This window comes from Pholcus phalangioides, unplaced genomic scaffold (genome assembly GCF_987345545.1).
Source record: "Pholcus phalangioides strain wild (caught in Gottingen) unplaced genomic scaffold, Ppha-v1.0 ptg000014l_1, whole genome shotgun sequence".
In the NCBI taxonomy this organism is placed as follows: Eukaryota; Metazoa; Arthropoda; class Arachnida; order Araneae; family Pholcidae; genus Pholcus; species Pholcus phalangioides.
In genome coordinates, this window is record NW_028301607.1 from 17,200,856 (window position 1) to 17,222,944 (window position 22,089).

General features: G+C 34.7%; 1 protein-coding gene across 6 annotated transcripts in view; it reads left to right on the plus strand.

Annotated features, from left to right (window-relative positions):
* LOC149078224 (uncharacterized) overlaps positions 1-22,089 on the plus strand; it is a 52,624-nt gene that overhangs the window by 23,356 nt on the left and 7,179 nt on the right. Inside the window, exons 1-7 of one of the 6 annotated variants that reach the window (XM_089241822.1) lie at positions 209-850; positions 3,078-3,171; positions 8,240-8,308; positions 14,262-14,327; positions 16,016-16,055; positions 19,519-19,712; positions 21,360-21,411. In XM_089241822.1, the coding sequence (XP_089097948.1) occupies positions 3,139-3,171; positions 8,240-8,308; positions 14,262-14,327; positions 16,016-16,055; positions 19,519-19,682 (372 nt within the window). In that variant the 5' untranslated portion in view covers positions 209-850; positions 3,078-3,138 and the 3' untranslated portion in view covers positions 19,683-19,712; positions 21,360-21,411. Of the gene's footprint in view, positions 1-208; positions 851-3,077; positions 3,172-8,239; positions 8,309-14,261; positions 14,328-16,015; positions 16,056-19,508; positions 19,713-21,359; positions 21,412-22,089 lie in introns of those variants that run through there. The other 5 variants (XM_089241823.1, XM_089241824.1, XM_089241826.1 and 2 more) reach the window with 5 other exon arrangements.

The window sequence follows — 22,089 nt, forward strand, 5'->3', positions numbered from 1 at the left end:
TTTCAGATTTTTGGGACATCGCGACCGCCAAAAAACCCGAAAACTTTGAAATTGAATTGTATCTTTGAGAGAATTAAGGTCATTTCCGAGGCAGTATTCAGTGCAGCAGTGATGGTAACCTCTTACAGCAAAATTTCCCTCAAAAATTTCCCTTTTGACTCAATTTTTCCCCATTCATTCCGATAATGTGCTGCCATCTAGCGGGGGAAATACGTAATCAAGTACTTTACAATAGAAAAGTATTGCACTGCATTAATTTCTTTATTTTTTTCAAAAAATTCTTTTGTTTGATGAACTCAAAATTTCCCACAAATGCTAAGTAAATTTCCCTGGCAAATTTTAGCCGATTTTTCCCACGAATATGGGAAATTTCCCTCGAGTTACCATCACTGCAGTGCAGCAACCCTATAGGATTCCGGCGAGAGAACAAAATGGCGGCCGATGAGCCCGTTTTATGCAGTCACCTTACCAAATCCATACGTCGAACACGTGATCTCAAATAGTGTACAACAGCAGGAAAGCCCGAAAACCAAGGACAAATATTACGAACTTCATCGTAACTTTCACGATTCTCCTCGTAATGTCTGAAAATAATCACTACGATAAAATCGTAATTTCAGTTTTGTGTTTGAGACTGCACGTGTTTCATGTACACACAAACAATATAGTAGAAGTGTACATGTAGCAGTAGTTATTAGTATTAATTTCGTTAACGAAGCAGTTTTGTGGATGAAGTTATGACTCAAAGAGAGAAAGAAAGAGCGTCCGTCGTTGAAACGCGCGATCGATCGCGCAATTCGTTTCTTTAATTAGGATTACAGATTTCTCAACAGGTAAAAGTTTCTTGATGGTGAGTGTCAATATGTTGCCTGTAATGTATGCGAGATAAATCGGTTATTATGCATAATCGCTGTTAAATCCATTTTACTGGTGATTGCGCAATACCCTAGTGGGAGGGGGGGGGGGTCCTCAAACCTTTTCCACCCGTGGCGCCCCCTTCCCTATTCAACGCTTATCTGCGGCTTCCCAGAGCTGTCAGAACCGCCGCTCCGCGACGCTCCTGATAAAGGTTAGAGCATAGTTCCCCCAAAACTTTTTTGTTCCATCGCCCCTAGATCAACAATTTGTTTTCCTGTCATCGCCCCCCAAATCGAGTGAAACCATAGGATCCTATATAGCATGGGCGGAGATACGCCCATGAGTGAAGTTGACTGATCGAATGTATATATATGCATATATGAATTGGCATCATCATCCTGCCCCCCAGAAATAATGACTGTGCCCAGGGCCGTCTTAAGAGCATCATGGGCCCCCCCGGGCCAAGTGATTTTTCTGAGGCCCTACGAGGCAGATTCTTGAAAACTTCAACCGGATCTCATTTTTGTGAGGCCCCCGGGCCGTGCCCGGGTAGGCCCATGCCTTAAGACGGCACTGACTGTGCCCTTCCCCCCAGACTTCCAAGTCTATCTCCGCCTATGAAAATAAGATCCTAGGAAGCTACAGACTTGACATATGTCAAGTTATAGACAACCACTTGTGGAAGATAGAATTTGCACTAAATCCGTAAAAATAAAAATGTCTTAAAGTTTTACAGATATTTAATTACTTTTCTGACGAAAACTTCTTGTTGTGCGTATGTTTTTGCTAGAAAAACACAAGCAGCTAGAAAAAATATGGAAAGATCAAACTTCTGTAATCCTTGTCCTAGAAATCATTTGAAGTTGTACGTAAGTTAATTAACAATAATGACATAAATGAATGAAAGTTTGACAGTTTTGCGCAATTACAATAGTATTTAGTTGTCTTTTATGACATTAATTCCTTCAAAATCGAATAGGTCCAATGTGGAGTACATCTGAATTTAGACATTCATTGAGTGTTAAAATATGAAACATAATTAGCAAGACGGCAATGCATAGAAAAAACCTTTTGATGAACAAAAACGTCAATGAAACAAAAAACTGAACACTTTGACCCCAAAGAAGACTGTACCCCCCCCCCTCTCCCCCTTCTCAGCAATTTCAGCAAATAAAATTTTATTTCAATTTATACCAAAAAAAATATATATATGTATGCTTCTTATTTATATGAGAGTTCATGAAGATTTTAAATCCGATGATTAGATTCAGATTTCTCACAATGAGGTTGTGCTCAATTGTCAAGTTATTGGAGTGGCATCCATTTAGAAGATTTCTAATTTCACTGAAAGTAATACATAATCGATTTTATATTCGTTTGAGGACTGAGGATAATAAATCTAGTTACGATGGAAGAGTGGTGTTTCATTTTATGACCTTTATCTTAGCTGTTTTATTATTGTGAATATATATGTGATCCAAATTCGGGATATTTAGAGCACAAGGGAACTTTAATTGTGAGGAATTTCTTTTCAACTCTTTCTTCTCTTGCTCATTTTTGCATCACCACATAATGGTTAATAATTACAAAAAAAATTACGATTTTCTGATGTATTAAAATTAATAGTCTTTTTTTTTCTATTGTACTACGAAAGAAATTCTTCGATTATTAATCAAACATATAGCTAGCTGACAGATCTTTTACTAGTTTCAAAGAAAATGAAATAATCTTTCAATGAAAATCAGAATGTTGGCGAAATTTCAGAAAGAGAACTAAAAAAATACACTTATCTATTGTACTTTTTCCTTTTATATTTTTTCTTTTCCCTTTCTTCCTTTTTCTAACGTGGGGTTAGGTTAGGACAAGTTTTATCCGATTACCAGATTTATCGCCAACTCATTAAATAAAGGTAATCCAAATTTCTTGCCAAAACCTTGTACGTGAAGTGATTAGCATAGTGAGCTTATTCGCTTCTGCGAGAGCAATGATATTGCTCATGACGTCAGCTGGTACTGACTCCAGCACATTGAGGAACACCATTATTATATAGACTTGGACTAAACCTATTAATTTTGCATTACCCTACGTTAAAATAGTACCATTACTGGAATATTTCATGCCAAAATTTTTATATTGGAACTTTCTTTAGCTCCAAAACTGTGAAAAAAACTTTTTTTTTATTTGGGCCAACTTGAAGTCTTTTTTTTTTTTTTTTCAAGGATTTACTGACGAAAATTATTTTTACATGTCTGTGAGAAATTCTGTGATTTCTTCAAGTCCATGCTGATGGAAACTGCTGAGAAGCAAGATCAGGTAAAAGCTATCATCAATTTTTAAAATCATAACTAAGCTTTTATTATACAGTGTGTTTCAAAAAGAATCATCCGATTTAAAAAAATCATTACTATTCAGCTTTTAATCCATTTTGATTGAATAATGTATGGATAGAAAGAGGGAATCTCGAGTTTCACGCAGTTGCCAACCGGTAGCACTGACACTTTTCCTTCAGCCACCAATTCAGTGTTTGTCAAGATTTGCTTTTCCCACAGTTAGAAACCGATTCGGATGACTTCATTTTCTAGTAGGACAGGGCACCGCCACACTGGAGATTGGACGTTTGAGAATTTTTGAGCAATCGCATTACATGAATCGGCTGTATGGGACCTGATGATTCATTTAAACATAACTGGCCTCCAAGATTGCCAGACCTCACAGTGTGCAATTTCTCTTTGTGGGGGTTATGAAAGACTACTTTTATGTGTCTCCCCTTCTAGCTACATTAGCCGAACTGAAGATATGCATAATACAAGCTGTGGAAGCAGTGGATGTGCCACAAAAGTGCTCGCAAAAGTTTGGGACAAATTTGACTACCATATAGACATATGCCGTGCATCCCAAGGTGGACATATTGAGCACCTTTAATTTTGTTTGCAAAAAAACTTTGATTAGCCATGTAATATAAAATTAATCTTAAGTGACTGTTCAATATTTTTTGTAATATATGCATTTCAAATTGGGTGATTCTTTTTGAAGCACCCTATATATGTTTTTTTTGTGTCTGTCATTTATCTTCACAGCTGTAATGAATTTACCTTCTCATATTGGTGTTGACATGATATCTTACCATCTTGCTAAGCTTTACATTTACAAGATATCTTATTTCAATAAAAGCATATTATGTTAGCAATGAGGCTAGAAATTTCATAAAATCGATTTCTCAATATGTTACAGTTGATTATCTGGACGACCATTGGCATGCTTGTTTCTCCTCCGTATTAGCTGGATTGCTGTGAAAATCAGGGGACACCAGCTTTTCAAATGCGAGATAATCGCATGATATATTGAGAAAATCATATCAATTTACTAAGTACAGAATAAATAAATGAATCAGAGTATCACCATAACAATAGGGTTGACGCAACGCAGTTAAGTACCCCATTTGTGATTTGGTCAGCTCATTACTGTGTCTAATACATGCAGATGGAAAAGATAATCTTCTACAATGTCCAGACTGTTCAGTTTGATGCTTAAGTGGGAGAACACGTGCTCTAAAAACATGGAATCATTTTTTTCCAATGCATTTTCTATTAGCTGATTTTTTGCTTTTAAACCATTTCATTTAAAATGATTCGGAAAAAGAAATGGAGCAACATCTGCAAAAAAGATTCTGAGGTAGACATGAGCTAATTACACTCTAAGGTAATTATGATGCTGATGATTGGATCTGAAATTCAGCTCACGACATGCCAGTTTTATGCTAGCATATGTGAAAATATAGATGGCAGCACTTAAAATCAAATACAACTCTAAATATGCACTCGGGCTGTTATATACACACTTTTTGTTCCAGACTCTGCGATGAAGCTGGTCTGGAAGACATTTCGGCAACAGGTACTTAGTCCGGCAGCAGAGTACTGATATTCATTCATTCATTCTTAGCGTGTACATCCATATCGATGAAAATATTTGTTAGTCAAATCTGTGTTCCTTAGTCGAGGAAGGAAAAACCACAAAAGAATTTTTGGCAGAGGTGTCACTGTAATTTAGTTTTTCCTTGGAGCAAACGTGTTTTGTGCAGGAATTTGATTATGATAATGAAATTTTTAAATGTTTACTTATCACTCCAAATTAATTATTGCCGGCCCAATACAAAATACGGATACATTTTTTTGGACTGTTTTTTTTTTGGAATGTTCAGAAATTGAAGAAATATGCTGTAAAATAATTACTTAAATTGCTTATTACAACATTTAATGAACACTGTAACGTAGAGGATGGTTACACAACAGGCGCCATTGCTATCCTGACATTGACTGCCTAACTTATAATACTGCTGCCATCTGTCAGTAAATTTTTCAGTTATTAATATTCATAACATTCCTTCCTCCCTAAAGAAAACAGTCAGTTGATCAACCGCTTTGGAGGATGTCTGATCCTTGAAGATCTTTGTACTGGTGCTGATGGTTTCACCTTTGCACACCGGTTGTCTTCATTCTTCTTCAATCCACTCTCTGCGTCTGCATGCTCTATAGCTGAAGGGACACTGACAGAAGTCCTCTCACTGTCTTCTTCAGTGCGTCCTTGTTTTGTGACATCTGGTGAGGGTACTGCTTCACCATAGTGTAACTGATCCGCATGCCTGAAGAGAGAACCCGAAGATGTTTCAAGACGCACCATGGATCTACCTGTAGTACTAACAACAGTTCCTTCAATCCAACGTGGTCCTCTGTTGAAGTTCCTGGCCCACACATCATCTAAGATGGAAACTTGTTGCAGGACTAGGATCACCTAGAACTGGGATATGGTTTCCCCCTGGTCTAATCAAGCCCAAACGAAATCTCAATTGCCTTCCATACATGGCCATTGCTGGAGGAAGAGGTGTTCTGCGTAATTCCAAGAGTACTCTTTCCAACCTCTCTTCGAAAGAATCAAACATATTCTTTGCTAACAAAACCTTGCCAGTTGTTCCTGCCCATTCAGTCAATCCATTTCAGTTTAGATGGTAGGGGCTGTTCGAATATGTACAATACCACAACTATATGTAAAAATGAAGAAAATTCTTCAGGGGTCTGTTTAGCCGAAATTTTGGTTCATTTTCCGGACTCTTCACAAAATTTCTGACCCAAAAGACAGACTCTTCACAAAATTCTGGATCTGGAAAATGGACCCTTCACAAAATAAAAATTAATGAAACCATAAATTTGGAATTTAATTTTTTATGATATATTAACTAGATTATTTTGCTTCCCACAAAATTACTTATTTTTCATAAAATTAATTACCTTTTTTTTACAAAAATATGGAAAATATTCACAAAAACAGGACAGACCCCTTCTGGTGAATGACAGTCCATTGTCAGACACTATACTTTTTTGGAAGCCTGAAATGAGAAAACAAGTTATGCACTATAGAAACAGTAGTAGCTGAAGAAGTTGGGGGCACAGTAATAGCTTCTATCCACTTCGAAGCTACTCTATGACAATGAGAAGTGTATGGCCTTCCACTGGACCAGCATGATCAATATAAGTTCTGTCCCCATAGAACTTTGGTCACTGGCCAAGGAACACGTTAGGAGGAGGCATAGATGCATTTTCTTGATATGACACACACACAAGTAAACAAGAGATTCTATGTCATTATAAATTCTCGGCCACCACACATTTGAACGCGACATAACTTTGACTGTTGGCATTCCTTGGTGGCTACCATGAAGTTCATCTAAGATGAATCGCCTGAAGCGCTGAGGTATAAAAACTCTAGTTCCACGTAATATCACACCATTGGAGAAACTGACACTTTGCAGGATGCAACCTTGCTCCAGTGTCTTTCAATCTGGTCAGAATTTGATCTAGATGCAACAGATGTTCTGCCCTTGTATTGTAGTGCCTGTCACCAAAAGATCACCCAAGTAAACAGATGCTGCTCCAGCCTGATTTTGAAATACTTTCTTCATTTCACGTTTAAAAATTTCCAGTGCAGAATCGACTCCAAATGGCAACTTATTGTAGTGAAAGAGGCCTTTATGGGTATTGATTACAATGAGCTGTTTGGATTCCTCATCCTGGCAATAAGCATCTTATAAATCCAGTTTTTAGAAACTTTAACCTCCCAACAATTCAGCAAATAAATCTTCAATATTTGGCAAGAGATACTGTTCCAAGTCTGGCTGTATTTACTGTGATTTTGCAATCTCCACATAAGCAGATTGAACCATCTTTTTCCAAGCAAATGTGAAATCTTAACTATTTGCAACATAGTTTGTAAAGTAATCACATGGAACATTTAAAATGGAAACTCATTTTCAATGTTCCATGGTATTTACTTTATTGTCTTCAGTGACAAGAAAATTCCATCACTTATTCGATTTTAACTCCTAAGAAAAATACTGTGAATTTTTGATTTAAAAAAACATTTTTTCAAGCTGTTAAAAAAGTTGTGAAGTGCATTTTGTAAAGAATTTCATTGTGAATAAAAGAATAAATCATAAATTCATATTTCTGTTATCTGTGGTTTTATGAGGAGAAAATTCTGTTACTACTTTTGAATTTTCTCTTTTCGTAGGATTTATTAAATCCGGTCTGGAAATCATGCTATCCTCCAATTATGAAATTGTGGTCTATTGAATAATTTTTGTGTGGATGTTAATCTGTTAACCTACTTTTTCTGAATTGCAGTTATATTAATTGTAATTTAATTCAATCTATATATATAAAATTGATTTTCTGTCTGTCTCTCTCTCTGTGTGTGTGTGTGTTCTCTATACAAATCTACAATTTTCAAGTTTGCCAAATTTTGTATATATACTAAATGGGACCCGAATTGAATGATAGGCTACTTTTAAAGTTTGTCAGAGATGGGCGAGAAACTGTCGGACAACAGTGGTTTCTCTGCCTCAACAATCACTTTCGGAATGTTTACTTTGGTAACTGTGGTTTCCCCCAGCAATGCGTTTCAGACATACATATGCCTTTACAATGGTTTGTCACTTCTTTAAAGCTGCCAGTATTATGTATAGCGTCCGAGTGGCATGGTGGTAAGATGTCCATCTACCACTGTGAAGGTTGGCCATCACGGTCCCATGTTCAAACCCTAGGGAAGATATAGATAAGATATTTTCCCTAACGAGCTTGAGGTGACCGCTGGTAGATAGCACTTTAGTTTCCAACCCATCTCAATAATGGCAATAAATTGCAATATAGTGATATGACCAGAGTTGGTGTTTGGTGAAGTAGTATTATGTACAATAGTTTATATGCCTTTATAATGGTTTATCACTTTTTCAATCCTCCAAGTTATTGAAGAAAACCTGGGTAGCACCGGGTATTATAGCTAGTGATAAATAAAATTCAAGTATAACTCAAAATGTGTCTCATTTGTCCAGAATGAAATTCAAGAATGTGTTCAAGACATCATTGAATATGTATCACGAGACTTGGGACGACAAAAAGAGGTAAATTCTGCTTTGTTATTTTGTACTATATTTTCATTATTATTGTTTTTGGACTGTGCTTGAGAGTAGTTTTATATGCTTTGAAATCAATATTTATGCCATATGGGGGGTTAGTAAGTACGAGTACAATCTGCAGTAAATGCACATGCAATTTGTTTCTTTAGAAATGATTTTTATTGGCTGTCATCTTTTTGTGCAGCTACTACTAAACTGCACACACATCTTGTCCATATTCCCCTGGGGAACTTCTAACGAATTGGTACATGTTGAAATGTGCATGTAGGTGTTGTAAACCCAACATGAGAAGTTTGTTTTTCTGTGTAATGTTTGTTATAGCAGGATTGTATATTGGTTTCAACCAGGGAGTGTTAAACCATGATTAAAACTGGTTTAAACTGGCCCCTGGTCAATATTGGTTTTGGCCACTTCAAGTGGTCAAAACTCAAACCTCAAAATTTTTTCCATTAATTCTTAAAAAGTAGTTTATGTGATACTGCCTTAACAAAAAAAAAACAAACAAACAAAATCATTGTTAGTAAGGTTTTGGTCAATAAAGTAAAAAACAAAGAATACATATACCCATGTTTTTACCATATTATCCAAAACCTTCTAACTTCATTACCATATATGAAAATATGACATGAAGTTAAAATACTGTTTATAAGCAGATAAAAAAAATTGTGAAATTAAAAAAAAAAAGTTAATTTGAAATTATATGATTGATGTATGAATTTATTACAGATTTTCTGCTTTAACCACCAGTTTGACAAAATGGCCAACAGAACATTAAGTACAAAAATCAAATAACACTTTTATATAGGCAGGTTTCAGATTTAGACAGTTGACTGTGCTTGTTGTTCTCCAATAGTATGTTAAAATAACATCAAAAGAAAAAAATCAAATTGGTTTCTCAAGAGTTCCTAGTTTTTACTTTTCCTTTTCAGAATAAAATTCAAGATGATTATTTGTAACAGAGGGAGGGTTGACATTTTGACCAGGAAGCTGGCTAAAAGTGGTTTAAACTGGCTAAAGATGTTAAAACTGGTCAAATATAGTCTTGAAACTGATTTAGTAATAATGTTTCTCCCCATTATTTTATTTCATTAAAATAATCAATAAATAATATTAAGATAATCAAGTGGTAATTAAGTGAATTTCAATAGGCTAGTAGTTGTGTAGAACCAAAGCCTCCTAGATACAAGCCTGAAACATGTTTTCGTGACGTCACAACCCAGGTCCTACCGCATACACGCTTTGCATTTAAAACTTGCAACCAACATGTATTTTTTGACAATTGGAAGGAAAATTGACGAATTTAAATTTTTTTTATTACAATTATTACCTAGTATGGTATACGGAAAACACTGAAAATTAAATTAATGAATAATAAAAAAAGAGGTAATTTAATAATTATAAAAAAAGATAGATTGCACAGATTCTCTGCCAACACGTATTTCTAGATGTTTTTTGTTCCCAAGCAAATATTTGTGAAAAATCAGGCAATATATTCGACTGTTCATTGACTTTGCATTTTTTTTATTTATATATGACTTATTAGAATTTGTATCAAAAATAAAAGGATACACGCAATGTACAAAAACAAAAGGATACACGCAATGTAAATTGTAAATGTAAATTTTTTACACATGTTCTCGATTGTATGTGCTATCCCTATGCTGGTATAAAGTTTTACATATCTTAGATACTTAATGTTTTGTGAATTTTCAGGAAAAAAAATGCATTAAAACAGCTTGCGTGCATGATGAAATACCATGACATCAATGTAATTGAATATAAATAAAGAAAACTGTTCAATTCATGAAATTAAGCAAAAGGTTGAGATTTCATTGATGCAATCTTATTTAAAATTAAATTTTAACTGTAAACATTTTTGGAATTTAAAATTTCATTTTAAATAAGATTGAGTCAATGAAATCTCAACCTTTTGCTTCATTTCATGAACTGAACAGTTTCTTTTATTTTTAAAGGAATTTTTAATCAATTTCTATTCAATTACATTGATGTCATGGTAATTTATCATGCATGCAAGCTGCTTTAATGCAATTTTTTTTTTAATTTACAAAAAATTAAGTATCTAAGATATTTAAAATTTTATACCAGCATAGGATAGCACATACAATCAAGACCATGTGTAAAACGTTTGGAATAAATCGATGGTTAAATAGTATTTTAAATAATATTTCTATTAGAAATATAACATGTTTCAACCCTGAATTGCAACCCTGTGTTAGTGCTTCCATCTGCCATCTTTTTTTCGAACTATGAGTGAAGTGTAATGATTGAAGATTTGCACTGTTGTAGGCCTGTTACTCTCTGTGTATCCTTTTTGCTTGGGTTAAATAAATTATATAGTAGTAGGCAAGCTTTCACTGCAAAAGTTAATAATGAAGTTCGTACCTTTCAGGCTGTTATGCTGTGTTCTAGGCTTCGTTGAAGCAGACGTTTCATCTACTACTGTGGTGGACATCTTCAGTGCAGTTTTCGACAAGCAAGGATATGAAACAACCTCCTTGGATGGCTGTTGTCCATGCTTTTACTGGAGACATGGAAGGATTAACCTCTCATCATTATGACGTCGAGCAAATGATGTGTTGATGTTGATGGGATGTGACAGCTTCTGATTGGGTGGGTGGGGATCAGAGTTTACAAATTCTAATAGGGGGTTAGAATTCAGAAGAGTTGATTTTCTAACTGTCGTGATCTTAATATTTCAGATTGTCGGGAGCCATATCTTGCTCAAATGCAGCCCTTCTTCCTTCCTGTTAAAATTATCTTCGTGCTTAATGATCTCTATAGCTTTGCTGTTTAGTCAGGAATAGAAATCTGTTTCAGAAGAGAGGATAACAGTGTCTTGGAAGTGGATGTCATAACCCTCGAGGAAGGTGTGTTCAGTGACAGCAGATTTTTCTGTTTTCCCCGGGCGGCAGTGTCGTTGATGCTCGCCTCACCGATCATCATCGCCAGAGACACATTTCTACTCCCAACTAAATCGTAAAGCTGTAGAGATTGTTAAGCACAAAGGTAATTTCAACAGGAAAGAAGGGCTGTATTTGAGCAAGACTCCTAACGATCTGAAATACCAAGATCAGGACGATTAGGAAATCAACTCTTTCGAATTCTGACCCCCCATTCGAATTTAAAGACTCCAATTCCTACCCACTCAAACAAAAGCCGCCATGTCCCATCAACATTAACACTTCACTTGCTCAACGTCACAACGATGAGGTTGATCTTTCTGTGTGCTCAGCAAAAGCACCAGTGAACAATGGTCATCCAAGGAAGTTGTTTCGTTTCCTCGCTTGTTGAAAACTGCAGTGAAGATGTCCACTACTGATGTGGACATCATCGTAGAGTAAATGTCTGCTTCAAAGAAGCCTGGAACATGGCATAACAGCCCAAAAAGTATGAACTTTATTATATAGTAGTAAATCATAGCTTCCGAAACTTTCTGTTCCATTGCCCCTTCTTCAGAAAATTTTCTATCTCATCACCCCTAAGTCAAGCAAACCCACTGGAGCTTCTATATTATACCCATAGCTTTTCATCGTCGGTGGTGTAGGTGATATTATATTATTACTATCTAGGTCAAGGAGTGACAAATCTTGAGCCTAAGCTCAAGGTTTCATGGCGACTAAAATTTGGCATGGTACTGAAAACATTAAAATCTCGTGATTGTTGAATTCCCTGAAGCAGAAAAATGCTAAATTCATCACAGATCAATCTCAGAAAGAGTTTCAAGAAAAAGAATGATTACGTGCATAGAACGATTCTGTTTTCTAAACACTATATTAGGAAGAAAATACTGCAGAATGTTTTTAGTCAGCTGAGGAGTTGTTGCAGAACAATGCGAAAAATTCTGCTTTGGAGACTGAATTGAAGTTTATAGACAGAAAATATTTTTTGGAATTCATGTCAAGGTGTGTCTACCAACACATGTCAAGGGGCCACCAAGTCCAAGAAAAATCAAAAGAAACATTATTATAAACTATTTTTCATGTAGGAAGTATGAATGGGGCTCTTGATAAATTTTTTCTGGCACCTAAAATATATTTTGTTTTGCCAAACCCTATAGTAGGCAGTACAATCCACCACGTTGCTTACAATGCATTCTCATGCTCGAAAAATATCAAATCAGGTAAAACCAACATTTTTGTCCAATAAATCAAGAAAAATTGTTGTATTGGGGTTGAAAAATTAACATAAATATAAACACAGTGACATCTAAAAAATTAAATTAGCTGCTTTCACATGAGTGTAAATTTTTGAATCTGAATTCATTAAAAAGAAGAATGTGGAAAACAATCACAAGTGTAACAATTTTGTTTTCTCCATTCTTACAGTGGCAATCCCGAGATAACTCCAGGTTATTAAAACTCTTTCAAAAACAGCATCCCCGAACCCAGATACCATTGTGAGTTTCTTACTACAAATACAAATACCACAACAGGCAAATTGCCCAAGAAGATGACTGAAAAAATTATACATAAAAAATATGGATACGATTTATCGCACTATGTTTATCATACTTCTTTTTAAACGTATCAATTGTGTTGGAAATCACAATCCCCAGAGATAAGCTACTCCATTTATTTACAACGCTATGACACCACAACCTGGAATTGTCCCTTACTAAACGATACTGGTGTCTCCTTGTCGAAGCAGTTGATTGATGGTGTATAAATAACTGATGGTCCTACCCATCCTGTAGAAAATTTTGAACACTTCTATCATATCTCCCCGACACCTGCGTTCATCCAATGTAAACATATTCAAGAAATCAAGTCTTTCTTCATAGCTCTTCAAGCCTTGTGTACCAACAAGAGTATTCTCTTCTCTACATCCTGCTCAACCAAGTCTATGTACTACCCTTTGTAGGTAAGGTCTCCAAAACCTTACGACATACTCCAGTCCAAGACAAATTAAGCCTCAGAAAAGAAGAATGACTTTAGGAGAATGCGAAGAGACCTTTTTAAGAATAAAACCGATCATTCTTTTGACCACCGGTGAACAATGTTCAGAAAACCTAATCTTGAACTACCAGACAGATACTCATGTTAATATTCCTCTAATGTGAAGGGTATCTGTTGGAAAAGTAGCAACACCCTCCCCAGCCCATCAAATCCATCCACCCCACCTGATCATACATGAGAACACTTTTTCAAAGCATATGGGGACAAAAAAAAAATTAAAATATATAGTAACCACAAAATAATGCAAAAATCAAACATCTGTGGAAGCACAATGCATGTCCAAGAAGAAGAAAAAAGAGAAAATAGGAGAGGACAACAGAAATGGAAATATGGTAAATGCAAAGATTAAGCATCTATGGTAAGTACAATGCACGTCACAGTCCAGATACATATGTATGAAAAGGGGGGGGGGAACATCAGTTATATATATGTTATATATCAATGGAAAATGCAGAACAATGAAAAAATAAACATCTGTGGTAAGCACAATGCAGGTCACAGTCCGAGAAAAAAAAATTGGGAACAACAGAAATGCTAATGTGGTAAGCGCAATGCCTGTCACAGTCCAAGTACACATGTATGAAGAATAGAAAATAACCATCAGTTAAATCACTATGGAAAATACAAAACAATAAAAAAATTAAACACCTGTGGTAAGCACAGTGCACGTCACAGTCCGAGGGAAAGAAAAACAAAAAGAGGAACACATTTTTATACAATTTCAGCGTAGTTATTAGCAATTGAAAAAAAATTCTTAAATAGGTTGAAATTTCTAGAAGGTTTTGGGATTTCCACTGTGCCAGTTATAATGCGGATCAGGGAAATTTTAAAAACTGCTTAAAAAGGGTTAAAATTAATTTAAAAAATTTTCCCTGATCATTCAGTTTGCTTTTAAAAGACATGCATCATTAAAGTATGTGAAGGTAATTTTATCTGTTGTTATTGTTTTAAATCCTGTTTAGATTAATGAAGCTGAAGCGGTAGATTTTAGAATGGATGATGTCTTAGAAGATTCGTATGTTAAAGAGGTTTGTGTATTTCATATTTATTAAGCGATATTTGGCTTCTTTTTTCCCCCCTTCAAAAATAAAGATGCTTTTGAGAACTTCAATCTACTTCCTGACTGTTGTGACCATTGGGCTTGCCAGGTTGATAAGATACTTGTTCCACATCCGATCGATTAGTCTTTGTTAGAATCTATCCGGAAGGTGCAAAAGATACCTTAGAACAGGTGTGCATAACCTCTGATCTGCAAGCCGAATGCAGCTCACCAAGGGGTCTCATCTGGCCTGAGAAGTTGTTCCGATAGCAAATTATTAGCACATGCAACATGATAAAACCATAGGCTGACCGTATTTCGTACCTGCCATTTCTGCCGGATTTTGTGGGAGGCTCCCAAATTTCAACTCGTCCTCCCACACTCCCGAAAAATTCTTTTATGTTCCGAATTTCTATCTTTATTGTAAAAACTCCAAACTTTTAGGGAAAAAATTATTCACAAAGAATTTATCTTGAAAAAAAAGATGTTACAAACATAATGTGAATTGTTGCCATTGCATCAAATCAAAAAAAAAAGAAAAAATACATTTTTTGGGGTTGAGAAGTTGCCAGTTGCAGTTGTCAATTATAGTAAAAAAAATAATTGTCAAAGGCAAGGAAAGTTGCAAAATATTGCTAAAATTGTTGAAAAATAGCCAATGGCAAAAAATTATGATTACTGCAAGTTGCTGAAAAAATGTATATGTTTGTGAAAAATATGTGAGATTAATATATTTATATGACTGATTTTATATATATATATATAGTTACAGTAATTAGAGTCAAATATCGTAATATAATTTACAAGCCATGAAAATAATCATAATCTTGATTTTGAGAATTTGACTGCATCTCTAAAAAATAGATGATAAAACAAAAAGTTTTTTACAAAAAAAGGTAGGAGATATTCTGTAAAATACAGGATATTGGGACACTGGTCATATGGCCACCCTTTATACACAAGTTTTTGGTCCATGAGTGGCAGAAATATTGCATATCTGACCTGTAGACTGTAAAGGGTGTGATGCCTTAGAGTGGTCAGAGTTGCATTGCGAGAATCCTGGTTCGAATCCCACCACGACCACCACTGTGGTGGTTGGCTGAAGTTGGTTTTCTGTCGTTCCCAACTTTGAGATGCGAATGCAAGCTTATCTCCCCATTAAAAAGTCTCGACCACAGAGAGCAGCAGACCTACAATGGCACAAATATTCAATCATTACACTTCATTCAAAATTTTAAATATATAGATAGCACTAAAAATTCACGCACAACACTATACATTCACTCAGACTGTTAGGTACATATACTCACACTTCTGGCACAACTCAATCAGTATTAAATTGTCCATGGCAATAGACCAGAGTTGTGCTCGGTTTGAAAGAAAGCAAGCCTTATAGAACAGATTGCTAAAACAGGATTTTCTCCTTTCAAAGGGGTTAGTGCACCAACCTCTCCAAGACATATGAAAAAAACTTTAATGCTACCAACTAGAATCAGCTACAAACTGTAAGAAGTGGTCTTATTATTAGGACGTGTGTGCAACAAAAAATAAGATTAAATTATTGTTACTTTTTATCATACATTTTTTTTCAGCATCCAAATTAAATGTTTAAGCTTATACTAAGTTACATTCATAGACGCATATGTATTTATTTATGTATCAATAATTTTTTTCCAGTTGTCTGATGTTAAACAAAAACATGATCTGTTCACATCGGGTAAGTTGAGTTTGACATTCTACTTCATTTGTTTTAAATTCTAAATGATAGTTGAAATGAACCTCAGATTGACCATTAATTATCTGTTGCGTAATTTGTGAACTTGATCTTCGAACAAAAATGCAAGAAGCATTTGATAATTTTCAGTTTAAATAAAATATTATAGCAAAACTCATCCAATCTGAACCAGATGATGTTAGGACTGTTCGAGTTAGCAAAAAAATTCAGATTTATAGGAGATTCATTTTTTAAATACCATCATTTTCACCATTTTATCAACGATAGATATCCCTACTTGTTAGACAAGATAGAATTATTAGGTCTGTAACCTAATAATTCTGTTTAGTAATGATATAGAGCCAGGAGCCCCATCTTCCTTTCCCAGAAATAAAGTAAGTACAGGGTATACACTACAGGGTGAACTATACAGGGTATAAAACAACTCAAATCAACTACAGCATTCATTGACTAACAAAATATCTTTGGTTTGATGGCAAACATTTCCACATATTGCGCAACTTTCTGAGAAATAATTATGCTGTAGAGCCAACTCAGTAGGTGGACTATACCCTAGTCCCCCTACTGAGTCCCCCCCTAGTGAGGGAAAAAAAATTCAGGCAAAGTGTCAGGATTTGAGAAGTTGTAGTTTTACTTTTGCTTTGGCTTGTCAATTTACTTCAGCTCGAATCATTCACTGTAATGTGCATTATCATTCATAATAATTCTACTAAATTTCTATATGAGAATGACATTTCCATAAATAAAATGAAAGATTTTAAGATTATCATATTCCCCTACATTAGCCTTCGTGCCAGGAAACATCGAGGGGGACAAGCATGCAAGGAAGTTTAAGTCTCAGATTCTGGAAAATTCTTAAATATCTTAAAAATCCATTGAATTGGCTAAATGCATTTTGTGATCCTTATTGAACCTCACTTTTCCTGGCATACCAGGAATGGACCAGACCACAACATTAAAAAAGCTGGTGTTCCTCGAGTTTGACGGCATGCCTTTGGCGAGGTTTTGCGAGCATCAATGCTGATCAGACTAATATGTCTATTTAAAATCACTTTTTGCTCATTGTAGTTTATTTGGAAATGAATATATATATATAAATATCCGAATTTTTGAAATAAATGGATATTTAATTAGCGAGCACAAATAAGAAAAATGAATTGATTGTCACTACCTATGGGGAAATGTAAATTTTCCCATTCAAAGCAATGTAACATTTTATTAAATGAAGCATTCCATTAAAAATTGCTCAAAATCAACTAAATGAAGATCAAGTCTTCAGATGTATCAATAATGGCATTTATTGCTTCGTATCATCAATGTGTGAAAACAATAATTTTGGCTATTCAAGTTTCCTATCTTATGCACGAAGTGAAAAAAAAAACAAAACAAATCAGATTCATGTCTCTCATCTTCAAAATTTGTCAAACAGGAAATATAGATATATCAGTCTATCATTCCTTTGATATAAACATATGAGATTGTCATTATATGAAAACATTTGGGACTTATCCTATCGGTGGTTTTAATGAATGGTCACTATAATGCATAGTCATTAAAACAAGCATAGACTGTGTCTCAATTTGACAAGGTGTGAATTGCAACTTACCTTAATCAGCCGTTATTATTATTATTTCTGTAGAGGTTTTATCTAATCCAACAAACTTATACAGTCGGCGCTCGATTTTACAGACATCCATTTTAAAAACTTCACATTTTTACAGACTAGTCCTCCTTGGTCTCAAATGATATACCATTCCTTTAAATGTCTTTCTCATTTACAAACTTTCAATTTTACAAACTAATTACTCAAGTCCGCTCATACAGGTGCATAAAAATGAGTGTCGACTGTAGTAGGTTTTGAATGTTTTTATTCATATGCAAATGCTCATGTCTCATTTCCTATGAATTTTTCTTTTTTTATGCTAACATTTTCATTGGCTTTGGTAAGTTTTTTTCTATCTATCAAAATACCCTGTCCTGCATTTTTTTGAATTCAGAAATTTATTCCTCTAACTAAATTATCTTGCATCCTCCCTACCCTCTCAAAATAATTTTAAAGAAATGGTTTGCTATACAAATTGCAATTTTACAATAGAATTTGTCCTCTTCAAATGATAAAATAAGCTCTAGTAAGCCCTCTCATGCATTCAGATATTTGATATTTTTTATTGTGTAGAAATACTGTTGCAATGTGAGGAGATGGACCCTGGTGGGAAAGAGTCTTCTACGGTCATATTTCCAGTTCTAAACTAGAAATCTAAGAAATTTAATACTTGCTTGAAATATTTTGTGGCTTTTTGCCACCTGGTAGTCAGTCCCACTAACTGTATTAAACATAATATAAAATATTTACTATAAAATGGATCTAAGACTTGTTGTATGACTTTGACCAGACATTTTGTTCTTAAATTTAAGATGTAATAGTTTCAGTTGCTGAGGTGTATGCAAATTCTGTATTAAATTTTTTCCCTAGTGATCGGGCCATGCAGAATTTCTGTTTATACCAAATTATTTGATACTTCTCACGTGCGTCTTCCTTTGTTCACTCTTATGTAGTTGTTCCTTTGCAGTCATGTTCGGGGATGCTAGGTCTGGATTTCATAGTTGGAATGTTATTTATCAATTAATACCTTTTAGCAATGCTGTGCAGAACATAAGCTTTGTTTGTGGAGAAAACATTTAAATTATTGTTAGATCACACATTTATGAAGACCAAATGATCGGAGAACCAATTTCATAATTTTATATAACTAAATAAATATTGAATTATTAAATCTCGTTTCTCTGATTATGCTGATCTTTATTAATGTGGGAAGTGATGATGATCTCTTACTTTCATCCCACATCATGTTGAGGCCTGTTAACATGAGTTAAATGATTAAGTAGTGAAATGTGTGTCGAATAAAAATTAGTCGTAGTTAAACTCTGTCTCAAGTATAATCAAGTGAATGGTGATTGGATAACACAAAGCCACATGCACATAGTTCCTACTTAATCAAAGAAATAGACCACACTCTATTTGACTTTACTTAGCCACTAAATCATTTACTAACTTAACTCATATAAACAGTCCTTAACGTTTGCATATGTTACCTGTCAACTTAAAATTTAGTTAACTATTAAATTTCCCCCCCCCCCCCCAACTACTTAACCCCAGTGTTTAAAAGCCTTAAGTTCTTGCCTGAGTAGTTCTCAAAAGCCACACATTTCAGTTATTCAGGAAAGTAGTCCACATTGGTCCTCCAGATGTGCGATAGACGCCTCAAATATAACCACTCTTTGTTCTAGAAATCGCACTTTTGATAACACTTTTTTTTTTGTTTTCCTGCAAAGGAATGTTCCAACATTTTTCGCAAATAATATTTAGTTCACTATCTTTTATGATGAGATAGATATTTGTATAACAGAAGAATTGCATGCATTTTTAATTTCAAGGTGCATATAGTGATCCATGGACAGAGTATGAAGATCAGGTATGGAAGAACATCATGCAGCCGTCACTGTGGCAGGAGTTTAAAGCATGGATTAGGAATTTCATCTGTTGCTGCTGCTGTTGTTGCTGCTTTTTCGAGGAAAGATCTGAAGCTTGAAACCCTGATTTTTGGATAACTGCCAAACAATGACATCTATCTGATGAAGGTGATTATTTTTATGGAAGATAATTTTTATTTAGCTAAAAGTTATATTTTGCAAGATTCTTTGGCAAATTAAGTAGCTCCCTGTCTCTCCTCTGAATTCTGTAATTTGAATATTGTACACATTGTGTCGACTGGAAACGAGGAAAAGTGTCTTTCATTTTCCAAATGCTCGTAACAAGACACAAGGTAAGGTGTTTTCCGTTGCTGAAGAGGTTAAATCCATTGTGGGGCATGGTTGACCCGATTTACTGAAACTTGCCCTGACATTTTTGTCCTGGACTTGGCCAAGTGAGTAGGTGAATGATCATATGAGTGACCAAGTGAATGGATGAGTTACCGAAAGAGTGAGCAATTGAGTGAGTGCATGTGTGAAAGACTGACTCACCTGGTCACTTATACAGTTACTCACCCTCTCACTGGTACTCACTCATATAATCACTTATCCATACGCCCCCTGATCCACTCACTTATCACTTAGTCACTTATACAGTCATTCACACACTCACTTAATCCTGTCACGGGTAAAACGTTTGGGGCAAAAAGTGCCAGGAGCAAAATGTTTTGAAGACAAAATGTCTGTGGCAAATTTTCCAGACCCTAGTTAAAACCCATGCAACTTAACTGTTATGCAAAAGAATATGTATGAACACAATATGTTCAATTCAGTATTTGTAAAGCTATGCTAATGGCAAATTTTTTTAAATATTCAGAAATGCACCACTGTTTTGAAAAATAATATGCTTTTTTGTTTTTTCCATAGGAGCTTGCAAAAAAAGAATGAATATAATGTATGGCATTTTTCTAGTTCACATTTGAAAAATTTAAGTAGTGAAAAGGATTATGTGGTAGAGCCTTGATAATATAAGGTGAATAGGATTGAGACCACCTTGGTTTACTAAAAAAAGTTGCATAAGAAAAACTTATTTGATGAAATTATAAACCATCAATATTTCCATTGAATAATAATTATTAAAAAATGTTTTTCCTTGAACTTATCAAATGTGTGCCGACTTCATCACAGATGAGGGCTGCAAATGCCTTTTAAAGTCAGATTTCTTACATTTGTGAAAAAAATCAAACACATTCAAGGCACATTCTTAAGACGTCGTCATGCGCACACTATGCATTTTCCTTGGGTAGTTTGCTGCAATTTCTCATACACGTGTATGGTTGTAAATAAATATTTCATCACAAGCTAAGCAACATGCACTAGATAAATGCCAAACCTTGGATGATCTGCCAACGATGGATTCGATAAAGCTTGTGGTATGCCCCCTTTGATTTTGTATAGCTAAGGCTGCAGTCAAAACTAAGTGGTGCATGGGGAGGGGAGGAGAGGAAAAATAAGAAAGAGGGCAAGAGTACATCTAATTCGCAAAACCAAACCATAGCGAACAGAATGCAGGGAAAATAAAACTTTGTACATGCCCCTTCAGGAACAAAAAAAAAAAGTGAGAAGAAAAGGGTTTTGACAAAAAATTCAAAAAATTGCAGCTTCTCGAATTATTGGGAACCTTGAACATTCAAAACTACTTAAAAGTTTTCTAAACTTTACTAAAGAGGAAACAGATTAAGTGTACAATAATTGCAAGCAGTTATTCAAATTTTTTAAATTATTTCTAACACATTTTTTTTTTTGTAATTTCAGGAAGATGTTTTTTAAAAGTGAAGACAGTCAAGGAGGATCCAGTGTTATGCAAGTAACAGAAGTTCTTGTTAACCTTCTTTTAATCCTTGCTTAAACTGTGAAAATAATCATAAATATACCTTTCTGTTTGTGCAAGAGAAAAAGGTCATTTTTTTTCAGTATATCGTAAATCATCAAAAAAGGATTCAGCTGCAAAGTATATCATCTACCGCCCTTGGGGATGTGCAGCAGGTCCTTGCTTTGCATTTTGCCTTCCCCCCCCCCCACACTTGCAGTAATCATAATTTCTCTCATAAATAATGAATTCTCACCATTCTGGAATCATGAATTTTCATCTGTTCTTGAATTCTGAATTTACATCAATTTTGGAAGTATTGCTTTTGTTTATTCTGAATTTCCATTCATCCTTGAATGAATTCTTTTATTTCATCTATTGTGTAATTCTGGGTTTTTATCCATTCTGGAATTATTTCTTACTTTCATTCTAAATGTTAAATTTTCATGGATGCTGGAGTTATCTCTGTCAATTATTTTATTTTCAATTCAGGGATTTTGAACTTTCATTAGTTCTCGTATTGTTTTTTTTTTTCATTTTGTCCGAGTTTTAATTGGTTTTGAAATTATTTCTTTCATCAATTCAAAACTTCCTTCAGTTCAAAATTTTGATTAATTTTTTCTGTTAATTTACTTACATGTAATTGTGTCTATATTTTTTTAGCATTTCTATACA